The sequence below is a fragment of the Arachis ipaensis genome, chromosome B08 (assembly GCF_000816755.2).
Source record: "Arachis ipaensis cultivar K30076 chromosome B08, Araip1.1, whole genome shotgun sequence".
Lineage (NCBI taxonomy): Eukaryota > Viridiplantae > Streptophyta > Magnoliopsida > Fabales > Fabaceae > Arachis > Arachis ipaensis.
The window spans coordinates 2,426,943-2,438,783 of NC_029792.2; the positions used below are offsets into that span (position 1 = coordinate 2,426,943).

The 11,841-nt window shown below is 35.3% G+C and overlaps 4 protein-coding genes across 6 annotated transcripts in view; 2 read left to right on the forward strand and 2 right to left on the reverse strand.

Moving 5' to 3' along the window:
• LOC107612607 (transcription initiation factor IIA subunit 1) overlaps positions 1 to 2,011 on the forward strand; it is a 9,872-nt gene extending 7,861 nt beyond the window's left edge. Inside the window, exons 7-11 of one of the 3 annotated variants that reach the window (XM_016314302.2) lie at positions 59 to 202; positions 977 to 1,040; positions 1,125 to 1,294; positions 1,416 to 1,499; positions 1,599 to 2,011. In XM_016314302.2, coding sequence (XP_016169788.1) covers positions 59 to 202; positions 977 to 1,040; positions 1,125 to 1,294; positions 1,416 to 1,499; positions 1,599 to 1,622 — 486 coding nt within the window. In that variant the 3' untranslated portion in view covers positions 1,623 to 2,011. Of the gene's footprint in view, positions 1 to 58; positions 203 to 976; positions 1,041 to 1,115; positions 1,295 to 1,415; positions 1,500 to 1,598 lie in introns of all 3 variants that reach the window. The other 2 variants (XM_016314300.2, XM_016314299.2) reach the window with 2 other exon arrangements.
• LOC107610260 lies at positions 4,234 to 6,334 on the reverse strand. Its single transcript, XM_016312331.2, has 4 exons — positions 6,121 to 6,334; positions 5,702 to 5,986; positions 5,215 to 5,613; positions 4,234 to 4,550 (listed from the first exon to the last, which is right to left on the reverse strand). Exons 1-4 carry the CDS (start codon positions 6,191 to 6,193, stop codon positions 4,507 to 4,509), a joined length of 801 nt encoding a protein of 266 aa, XP_016167817.1. The 5' UTR covers positions 6,194 to 6,334; the 3' UTR covers positions 4,234 to 4,506.
• On the reverse strand, positions 6,493 to 8,742 carry LOC107612006 (pentatricopeptide repeat-containing protein At1g11290, chloroplastic). Its single transcript, XM_016313853.2, has one exon. The coding sequence runs from the start codon at positions 8,702 to 8,704 to the stop codon at positions 6,809 to 6,811; it is 1,896 nt and encodes a 631-aa protein (XP_016169339.2). The 5' UTR covers positions 8,705 to 8,742; the 3' UTR covers positions 6,493 to 6,808.
• The window catches only part of LOC107613077 (protein TOC75, chloroplastic), a 4,274-nt gene continuing 2,958 nt past the window's right edge, over positions 10,526 to 11,841 (forward strand). The window contains exon 1 of the mRNA XM_016314923.2: positions 10,526 to 11,775. Coding sequence (XP_016170409.1) covers positions 10,609 to 11,775 — 1,167 coding nt within the window. The 5' untranslated portion in view covers positions 10,526 to 10,608. The remainder of the gene's footprint in view (positions 11,776 to 11,841) is intronic.

Here is an 11,841-nt window from a genome sequence, read left to right on the forward strand (position 1 = left end):
ACTTCTATTTCTGTCAGTTTATTAAATCTAGGATTTGCATTGAACATCAATTTTTCAGGTATGTGGAGGGAGAATCTCCATTAATGCACATCAAACTACTTCTAGAGAGAAAATGTCAGCTAACTTAGAGAGGCCAACTTCTAGGATTCCACAACTTGATGGACCAATTCCTTTTGATGATGATATGCTTTCTACTCCTAATGTGAGTAGAGATACTTTCTCCTTTTTATTATATTATATTTTATTATTATTATGGGGTCTCCTTTCTGCTATGATCTGAGCTTGTAATGGGATGCTGTCGGATCAATTATTTTTTCTTCTTTGCCTTTACATCAGCATATGCATTAATTATGTTGTTTACTTATTCTAGTTTTCTGTTGCACTCTAACTGTTGGGGGAAAAAGGATGCATAGGTCTTGTACTTTTGGACTTTGTTAATATGTACCCCAGATTTGCATTTAATAACTCTCTACAATGTTAAAGTAAGGTTTCAATAGTAACTTCTTGTCTAATTTAATTTGATCGGATTGGGGACTCATTTGCAATCTCTTGAGAAGCTGATCTTTGGTAAGTTATTATAAGTAGCAATGGAAGTTGTAAATTTGCATGCACAGTTCTCTTTGATTTATTGAAAATATGAGTTCATTTTCCCTGTTTCTGTGCCAAATACAGGACTTCAGTTGTAGTCTTGAGGAAATATTTAAGCAGATCAAATTCTTAGTGGTTAAATTTTTAATTGATGGTGGATGTCGTAATATAATTCGGAACCTGAATTAATTGTATACTTGACAATGATACATATCACACTTGTTTGCTACTTTTTGGTGGCTGATAATAGTTAGCCAAATAAGCGGAAATAAGTAATATTGGATTCTGAAATTCCATTTCTTTGGTAATTCATTCCGTGCTTCATTTGGCACTTTCCTCACCATGTTCTATTTAATCATCTGTGATGATTCTTTTGATCATGTGGCAGATATACAATTATGAAGGAGTGTTGAGTGAAGACTACAACATTGCAAATACACCAGCTCCTCCTGGTATGTTGAGAACATGGCTATATTAGTGTTTTATCTTGAAGATATATTGCTGATGATGTTTTACCTTTTTATTAGAGGTACCAGTAAGCACCCCTGCTCTCATAGCTCAAAATGAGGTGGCAAATGATAATGAAGAAGAAGACGATGATGATGATGAGCCATTAAATGAGAATGATGATGATGATGATTTTGATGATCTGGACCAAGGAGAGGATCAACATACACATCATCTTGTTTTGGCCCAGTTTGACAAGGTAACCCAATCTTCATCCACGACGAGTGCTTATTTGATAGAGTGCTGTTGAAATACGATATAAATGGTTTGGGTTTGTAGAATCCTTGTGAATAAAAATCTTACACACACTACAAATATAGGTGACACGTACAAAGAGCCGGTGGAAATGCACACTAAAGGATGGCATCATGCACATAAATAATAAGGACATTCTCTTCAATAAGGTACCTTTGTCTTTAAGGAGAATAACGGCATTTTTTCATCCTTTCCTTTCAATTTTTTTTTCAGAATGTTACTATGAATTCTACTTTACACTTGTGCAGGCTACAGGGGAATTTGATTTCTGATAGTGTTGGGGGGTGTGCTTTGGTGCTAAGCGTAAGCCATCAGTGTCGCTGATGAGTGTTCTGTAATCTTTCTTTTATTATAATTAGTCGAAAGCTTGAGGAGGAGAGGAATCCTTTATTTTATATATGCCTTGGAGACCATTCTTTGATGTTGGCCTGTTAACTAGTGTACATAAAGGATGAGCAATTTTCGGCCTTTAGGTACTGAGGCATCACCGTTTGTCAACTACGTAGATCTTTAGCACTGTATAATTGTTTAATTTAAGAATTGATTTGTATGATAATCATGGGATTTGGCTTAATCACAATACGCTAGACAAGAAGCTTGTTAGTGTTCAGAGGAGAAATTAATGATGATTAATGACTGTAGTAGTGTAGTATGTTTTCAATGTCTGCATCGTTGATGTATTTACCTTGTATGTATTCGTCTTCGCTATCCAAATTCTCACAAATATATAAATCTTATATTATTTGTAAGTTTGCAACAGTTGTGGCGTTTTATAAAAGACTTGTTACGTTCTCTTATGACAATTGCTTTCAATAAAAAGAAAAAGAGAAATTACCATCTGCGAGTAGTAATACTCACATATGATGTGGGTGCCTTGCAATACGTATCTTTTCAGAAGCACACAACAACGACAATAGTATAACCATCTTAAACCAACCTTAAATACTATATGCATTCATAAGAAATTCATTGAAATTGCAGAAAGGTCCTCTCCTCCCTCCTTAGGAAACACCCTACAAACTAGAGACAAAGACTAATGCTCTAAATAGTACAATACTATCATATTCATTGGCCGTGGTTCACAAAGACGCATTGCTTTTGGAAGACATTGCACAAATTTGGCTCAGGAAATAAAGCGAAAGCTGGATGTTCCCACCCGGCGTTCGACGTTGAGGATGAGCTGTTTCTCTTACCTTCATCATTGCTGCTGCCATTATTATTCTGTGATGATTCAATCGATTGTTTAGCTGTAGTTTCCGGCGATAGGATGAGTGGCGATAACAAAGGAATCGCCTTGGAAGCCTCGCCAAACGGGTTAGCAGGGCGGCTGCCGATCACCTTTTCAATCTCAAGTGAAGCTGGCGCATGCATCTGTAGCCTTGTTGGGCACCCTCCTCCTGCTCTGCCTCTCTTTATCATCATCGTGTTATTCTTCCCTCTGTCCTCCATCACAAACGTTTGTGATGATGATTCTTCTTCCATGAAATCTTCTTTATCGAGCTGCATGTTAATGATCCTCTTCTATCTTTCTCCTTGTTATTCTATTTGTTATGCAAAAGCTTATAACACTTCAGACACATACAATGATTCCAATGATAATCACTTTTAGCTTCACACTACAAAATGCAGTTTCAAGTGTTACATAAAAGAAAGGATGATAACAAGAGAAAAGAATAATATGCAAAGGTGGTATACCTGATTTTCCTTCCTTCAGTAACGTAACAACTGTTTTTCAAACATGTGAATTCAAACCAAAACGGCTTGTCCTATTTTTGGATGGTTCTTAGTTTTTTTAGGACGATGTGTCCCTTATAGCCTTTGTTCTCTCAGTCAAAGTTTTACGGTTTCATCCTTTTCTTCTTCTTCTTCTTCTTTTTTTTCCACCTGAAAATATGGAGGAGAAATGGGAAACAAGCATTTCCTGTTTTTGGATTGGGATTTTGGAGTGTGTTTGCTTCTTTATTAGCTGTCTAATACATAATTTTAGTTTCCTTCTTTTTCTAGTTTTAGTTATATATCATCATTACTTTCATTGTTAAGAGTAAAAGAGATTAATTAAAATCAGATTTTTAAGGTATTACATATTTTATTTATTTATTGTTTTCAATCGTGCCTTTAACTTTGTACAAAGTTTTATAAGAAATCTCATCTTCACTTATCATAAAGAAAAAAAATGAGAAGAAAAGGAAGATTTGAAGTTTATTGATAACAGAAAATCCATAAAGTGAGATGGATAGCTTCTGTTTTTATTTTTTTTCCTAACTCCTTTTTTTCCTTTGGCTCCTACCATTTCCATTTTTTTAAATAATAATGTTTGAGAGATAATAAAAAATCAGTTTAAATAGTACAAATTTACTTTATTTAATATTTATTAATTATCACTAGAATTAATAAATGCTAAAAAGACAAGTTTAAGTTGTTTAGGCTAATTTTTTATTATCTTCCCTATCATTACTATTTTCTAAAAGTGCTCTAAATTTGTCATTGCAATATCCGAATTATAAATGGAAAAAGTGAAAAACTAATATATATATATATATACCATTCCTTCATATTTTTTTCGGATACAAGGGATTTTTTTATTTTAAATTTAAACCGTCTTATAATATTTGTTTAACAATAACTTGGCTATATATTTCTTGTAAGTTCAACGCCAGTAATTAAATTCTTGTTGACTAACTCATATCTTAAACTTTATTAATTAAGAATTCGATCTATTTAATACATTTACTTTGTTTCATTTTTATTTTAATTATAATATCTCAACCCACAAATATTGATTATTTTTAGACTATAACATAAAACATAAATTAAAAAAAAAATGTAGGCTAATAGGCAATAAAATGCCTGTTAATGCACTAGTGATAATAATAGATATAACTCATTCAGATATAATCGAAGGTAAAAGCTAATTAAATTTAACTTAACTTCTAGAAGCTAATTAAACAAAAATATTGAATTTGAAGAATTCCTTTGAATAAGCATGATGTACATAGCCACATACTAAATTCTACACTACATTGGAAAAAAAATCTTTGCCATCTAATCATTTTTAGACCCTTAAAAAATACCAACAAAAAACATTGTATACATTCTTACATAAAGCCATATTGGCATATACACAAATGTTGAAACTACATCTTCTTCTGAGGACTTCTAATTTGTTTGCACAATCTTTCCATGGTTTCCTTCCTGGCCAACTGCAAAATTATGGAACAATCAAATTAAATTTGTCTACTCTTGTATCAGCAAAATAGTTTGCATGAAACTTTGAGGAATAGTAAAGATATATAAATGATGGTGCTATTCACTTGTTCTACTTCACAATACCTGTCACTTAAAAAATTTGATACATTAGTCACTTAATATAGTTGAATATAATTGGTATTTAGATACATTGAGGTGTCAAATTTTCACAAATCATAGAGAGGATTCTGGATGAGATTATTATAGATGTAATTGTTTATGTGCCTCTTTTTATCAATCTATATAAAATTTACGCAACTCTAGAAGAGACTTTTGTATGAAAAGACGTATCAAAGATATAGATTAAAGAGAAAAGGACATATGGATGCCTGAATTTAATTTCTTCAATTTTAAAAACTCTCTCACATGTGCATCCGTATCAATCAAGTTAATATAATGGGAGTCATGTTTGATTTTTCCGTTGAGTCTGACAGACCTAAGTGAACATAAGGGATCAATATATCTAGGTTTTGAAAAATTCTGGAACTTAAATGTATTTTCAAATTCTCGAAGACTTAAATGTCTGCAGATCAAAAGGTTCAATGACCTATTTGTCCTTTTCTCTAGATTAAATTTGTGGGAGAATTGAGAAAGATAAAGAAGTGGTGCTATATATACCTTCACGTGTGGGAGTAGTTTTGATTGTGGCACATTGTTGTGACGGTTCCTCATTCCCAAGCAAAGAGTTCACAGCTCCTATCACCTTCTCCATCATACCTGCATTATTAGAAGGAGCTTTCCTAGGACTTGTTGATTCATATATCACTGAAGCATCACTTTTGGTGGTGGAAATATTCACTGGAGGAGGAGACGACGACGACGATGTGAATGAAGCCGACGAAGGAGACCCCATGTTGAAATAAGCTGGTATAACTTTCTCTGCTATTTTTTCATTCCTTATTGTGCTGAAGGAAGCAGTGTTATGCAAAACATGTTTCTCAGATATTACTGGATCTGCTCTTGGATGCTGCCTTGCATTCTCTTTGTATATCTCAGGTGCCACCTCTGATTCATACACTGAAATGTAAAGTAATTGACACAAATCATTATAGTCAAAATCTTTGAACAATTGTTGATGAATTCAATGATGTTTATTATTACATACTAGGTGCTCCAAGGTATTCAGCATCAGCATATTCTTCCACATCATCTAAGCTGACACCCCATGAAGGAGTGACATTGTTAATGTTATTATTATTATTATCCTCTATTCTTCTCTTGCTGAGGCTATATCTAAGCTTCCTTGCCTTCTCCTTCACTTTGGTGAGAACTGATTTCTTTTGATAGAGGCCATGGTCTTCTTCCAGGTCTTGGTGCTTCAAGAAATAAGGAGACGACGGCGACAGCGACGTTGGCGAGTAGTTTGGTGACTTCTTGGATAATTCTCCTCCTGTATGTATGTGAAAGTTTAACAGCAACCAACAATATCATTATTCTCTTAATCAAACAAACATAGATTATTGTTGTGACTAGAATAACATGATCATTGATTTGTTTAATGTTGTGAAAGTATTGACTGGTTACCTCTGAAGAATTCCTTGGTGGAGACGCTATGATTTCTTGAAGTATCAACATCTCTGGGTGAGATCAAAGGCATTTCTCTGATTAGCTTAAAAAATTCCCCTGGAACACAATAATTTGGCGTTGGTAAAATAACTCTGTTTAATTATACTTATTTTGTTTCTATTGATAATAATAATAATAATAGGAAGGAATTTGACACAAAATGAAGCGTGGCCATGCAATTGGTGTCCGGGGTTCTAGGAGTGCGCAGTGATATAGAGGCTAAAAATCTTATCTATTATCTCAAATAGTAATTTTCTAATTTTTAACAGGCACGTTCAACTCATAAGCAATATTGATAAAATTAACAATGGTAACAGTAATTGATTTAATGAAAATTTACGGCTAAGTAAGGTGGAATGTACAGCTTTTCATTTGATGAAATCACACTGCATTAACTTAATTATGATGATAATGAAAAATACTATGTACAATTGCAAAGGATAGACAAATGACATATCCCTAGAGGCTAACTCAAGAGTTCCAAATAAAATGGTGACTTGTATCAATGAATTGGCCACTCCAGAGATATTGCTCCCTCCATGGAGACCAATGCAAATCCATATAAAAACCTTCAGTAATTCTTCATGAGTTATAACTTCTGATTCTTTTACAAATTAGTTAGGTTAATCTTCTTTGACGAGTGAATTCAAATCCAACTGTAACCAGGGTTTTTTGCAAGTCCTCTTACATACATAAGCTTCCGTACACCTGCTCCATCAGCCCAATTACCCCTGTCATGCAATATATTTGATAGAAGTATGTAAGTTGCAGGATCATCAGGGTACAGCTTCAGAAGTTTTTCAGCAGAGCGTAGAGCAATTTCTTTATTTCCATGAATTTGACAAGCATTTAGCAAACTTTTGTAGGTAGATGGCCCTGCTTCTATTGGCATTTTGTTAATAATCGACTCTGCTTCGGGAAGATATCCATACCGGCCAAGAAGATCAACAATTATAGCATAATGTTCCATTCTCGGAGGGGCAAGTGTCTTATCATTCATCATCAACTCAAAATATTGCAGTCCTTTATCCAGCATGCCAACATGGCTACAGGCTGTGAGAACAGCCAAGAAGGTGGTGTCATTGGGTTTGATTTCACTACTTTTCATTTTCTCAAACAGTTCAACAGCCTCCTTGCCGTGACCATGATGGGCATATCCTGACAAAAGTGAATTCCAGGAAATAACATCATGGCTATCCATGGACGAAAACACTTTCTTTGAATCACTGATATTGCCACATCTAGCATACATTGAAACAAGCCCATTTTGCACATTCAAATTTGAAGCATACCCATATTTGAGAATTAGAGCATGGATCTTTTTCCCATCATTCAGGGCCGAAGTAATCCCTGCAGAGTTGAGAATGCTTGAAAATACAAAATGGTCTGTTTCAATGCCTGCTTCCCGCATTAATGAATAACGGATCAATGCTTCTTCTCCATTTCCTAAATTCGAGAGACCAGCAATGAGTGCGTTCAAAGAAACCTTGTCCCATTTCCTAATACCAGAGCAAGCTTTCCAAAAGTCATCCAAGCTGCCATTACATTCTGAGTAAACAGTCATGAGAGTGACCACAACATATTCATTAGCTTCAAAACCTTCTCTGATTACACAACAATGAATTTGCCTGCAGTTATCCAAATGGTCATGCGTGGAAAATGAACTCAGCAAACTATTGTAAGTGACATGATTAGGATCAAAACCTAAACGCAGCATTTCTCTAATCAAAACCATTGCCTTTTCTGGTTGATTGTTTTGGGCATATCCAGAAACCATGGAAGTCCAAGTTATAACATTTCTCTCCACCATATGATCGAAAACTCTCCTCGACGCTTCCAGGTCCCGGCACTTTGAATACACATCAATGAAATTCGTACCAAGGACAACATTATGGTCAAACTCTAGTTTCAAACACAAACTATGCAGCTGAGTTCCCAGCTCATAAGCTTCCATTTGGGAGCAAGCTACCAGAACAGCTGACATGGTCAATGGCGCAGGATCGATCCCCAACTTAAGCATATCCATAAACAAATTTACAGATATCATAGGGCACTTAACTTGCAAATAACCACAAATCAAGGAATTCCAAACAACCACATTCTTCTCAGTCATTTCATCGAACAGTTTCTGAGCCTCAGATACAACACCACATTTGCAGTACATACTAATGAGAGCACTGCCTATATGAACGTTAGAAGAAAATCCCAACTTGACAATGGATGCATGCAGCTGAATACCCACATCAAGAAGAACCGACTTTGCGCAAACGGATATAAACTTGTTAAGAAGAAGAGGAGAGGATAATGGGTCACTTCGCAAATGGGGCAAGAGTTCCAAACGAGTGGGGTCTAATGGGTTTCGTTTGTAACCAAAGATTTGGCAGTAAATGGACAAAAAGGCATGGTCTTGATCGGTGTCGCGGTGATGTGAAACGTGGGTGGTTGATGGTCGCGAGAGCACCAAAATTGGTGGTTTTGGGTGGAGGAAGCGGCAGAGGGTAGAGACCCTGCAACTCATGTTGCATTGGGTCACATTGTACATCAACCATTCAAGTTTTTATTTTTCTCTCCCGTAAAGTAATATAAATTTTTACCTACATTATGTTTCTTTTTAGAATTGTCTTAAAGGTTAAAGGAAAATGCTGTTTGTACAACAAAATTTCGTCTTTATTCGGCCTTTAAATTTAATATTTTATTATTTTAATTTTTAATTAATTATATTTTTTATTTTTAAAGAAGTACTTTTATTTTAAATACTTAATTTTTTGTAAATCAAAATTAAAATTTGTAACAATTTTTTCTGTACTAATTTTAAAAAAATCAGTGAAATTTTTAAAATTAATTAAACTCACTTCAATTATTTTTTTTATTCAAAACATTCAAAACACATATAAAATTAAATAAACAACATAAACACATTTAAAATTATGTATTAACACATTTAAATTATTGTCATTATAATTCTAAATTATATATTAAACACAGAAAAAATTAAACTCAAATACACATCCAAAACTTATGTAAAAAACCTTAGATATGTACATAAGAACATAATGAACAACATAAACACATACAAAATTAAGTATTGACACATCTAAATTAGATTAACATTACAATTCCGAAATCAAACATATGAGTACAAAAAAAAAATTATAATCACAAATACATTTAAAAAAAAAGGAAAAAAAACACAAACAATTCCAATATTATACATAAATTTAAAAAAAATAGAACTTTTTATTAAGCGAAAAAAAAGGGATAACATATCTTCATGAATTAACTCAACCAAATTTTTTTAGAATTTTGCAAGCAGAACTACCAGAGACAGAAAGAGTGCGACGTGGGGAAAGAGACAGGGGGAGGCGTGGAAAAAGGGGGCAGTTGTGCGTGGCGCGAGGGAGGAGACCAAGGACGGGGAGGGGCCCATCGATGGAGGAGGCGTGGGGTGTGCGCAGGGGAAGTGCGCGTCGCGGGGAAGAGCGCATCGCCGAAGGAGGAGATTGTCGTAGAGGAGTGCGCACCGCAGGAGAAGACGAAAGCGGCCACAGATGAGAAGAGGGAGCCGTTGCAGCTCTGAATCTTTACGGAACAAAGATTTTACTAGTGATTTAAGATGGTTTAAGATTTATTTTAGAATTTTAAATTCGAAATTTTGAATTCTAACTAATTTGATAGAGGCGCTGCAGCTTTGGATCTTTACGGAGCGAAGATTTTACTAGTGATTTAAGATGGTTTAAAATTTATTTTAGAATTTTAAATTCGAAATTTTGAATTCTAATTAATTTGATTTTTGGATGTGTATTTAAATTGTAATATATTAATAATTACATATATTAAATCTAAAACAGAAATTTAAAATTAAAATTAAAATTTTAAATTTCAAATTTTAAATTTTAGTTTTATTTAGTTTGTATTTTAAATGTATATTTAATTTTAAAAAGATACTAAATCTATTTATAATTTTTAAATGTGTTTGTTTTAATTTTTTAAAATTATTATAATAAAAGACTAAATATTGTACAACTTTTAAAAGATACCTAATTAAATGAAAGGTTAAAATGATATTTAAGGTTCTTATCATCATTTTATCGTCTAAATGTTGTTGTGTAATTCAAAGAAGCATGATAATAATTATAGAATTATTGGATTTTTTATTAAAAAAAGCAAACTATTTTGATGATAGGATTTGTATGATGCATGAGTGAGTTATAAATGAGCTAAATCCTTAAGATAGTTGTTTTTATAGATTTTCAAAAATAGCAGTATTAAATTAAATTTATATTTGAAGATGTCAACATAGATTCATAAATTTTGTCCTTAATTTCAACATTTTTTGGGTGCAATAGAAAATGATTATAAAAAGATTACATTATTTCAAGATTGGGGAAACAGGGAAAGAAAAAGAAAACCCAACAAAAACCCTGTTTCTTATCTGCGACTCCCACAATGTCTTCCTTCACTCCTCCCAATAGCCTCAGTGGCGGCCCTCTTTCTACTCCCGTCGCCACCCGCCGCCGTCTCAACAACCTTCCGCCTCCCTCCACCGTCAATTGCACCCTACCTTCCTCCCATGACCCGAACGCAAACGCAAAACCCTCTCGCCGCAACAACAACCTCATCAAAACCCTATCCAAAACCATTGCCATCTCCTCTGCCGCATCCCTTCTCCTCCACCCCTTCCTTCCTGCCGATTCGGGCATAGGTGGAGGCATTAACGGCGGAGCTAATGGCGGTAACGGCGGTGGTGGAGGTGGATGGTTCGGCGGCAATGGAGGAGCGGGAGGAGGAGACGGAAATGGAGGCTTCTGGTCCCGAATCTTTGCTCCCTCGAACGCCATTGCCGATGAATCTCCGTCGCAGGATTGGGACAAACACGGCCTTCCGGCAAACATCGTGGTTCAGCTGAACAAGCTCAGTGGCTTCAAGAGATACAAGGTTTCGGATATTCAGTTCTTCGATCGGAACCGAAGAACAAGGGTCGGAACTGAAGATTCATTCTTCGAAATGGTTTCTCTTCGCCCCGGTGGCACATACACAAAATCGCAGCTTCAGAAGGAGCTTGAAACCCTTGCAACCTGTGGCATGTTCGAGAAGGTTGATCTCGAAGGGAAGACAAACCCTGATGGAACAATTGGGGTCACTGTTTCTTTCACAGAGAGCACTTGGCAGCAAGCAGAGAAGTTCAGGTGCATCAATGTTGGGTTAATGCCTCAAACTAAGCCTATTGAGATGGATCCTGATATGACTGATAAGGAGAGGTTGGAGTACTATAGGAGCCAAGAGAGGGACTACAAGGAGAGGATCAAAGGGGCAAGGCCATGTCTTTTGCCAATCTCGGTTCATAGGGAGATTCAGGATATGCTGAGGGACCAAGGGACTGTGAGTGCTAGGTTGCTGCAGAGGATAAGGGACAGGGTCCAGAAGTGGTACCATGATGAAGGATATGCTTGTGCCCAAGTGGTTAATTTCGGGAACCTTAACACCCAAGAAGTTGTTTGTGAAGTTGTGGAAGGCGATATCACGCAGTTGGATATACAGTTCCAGGACAAGCTTGGCAATGTTGTTGAAGGTAACACTCAGGTGCCAGTGGTACAAAGAGAGCTCCCTAGACAGGTATTTATGAAATAAGATTTTTATAATGTTGGAGCCTGCTTAATTGATTTGTTTGTTTCGATTAGT

Excerpts from the sequence above, each read along its gene's own strand:
- LOC107612006 (XM_016313853.2), bottom strand. The coding sequence starts at position 8,704 with ATGTACAATGTGACCCAATGCAACATGAGTTGCAGGGTCTCTACCCTC.
- LOC107610260 (XM_016312331.2), bottom strand. The coding sequence starts at position 6,193 with ATGCCTTTGATCTCACCCAGAGATGTTGATACTTCAAGAAATCATAGC. Across the intron at positions 5,614-5,701 it reads TGAATACCTTGGAGCACCTA|TGTATGAATCAGAGGTGGCA; the intron begins GTATGTAATAAT and ends TTTACATTTCAG. Across the intron at positions 4,551-5,214 it reads AACTACTCCCACACGTGAAG|TTGGCCAGGAAGGAAACCAT; the intron begins GTATATATAGCA and ends ATAATTTTGCAG.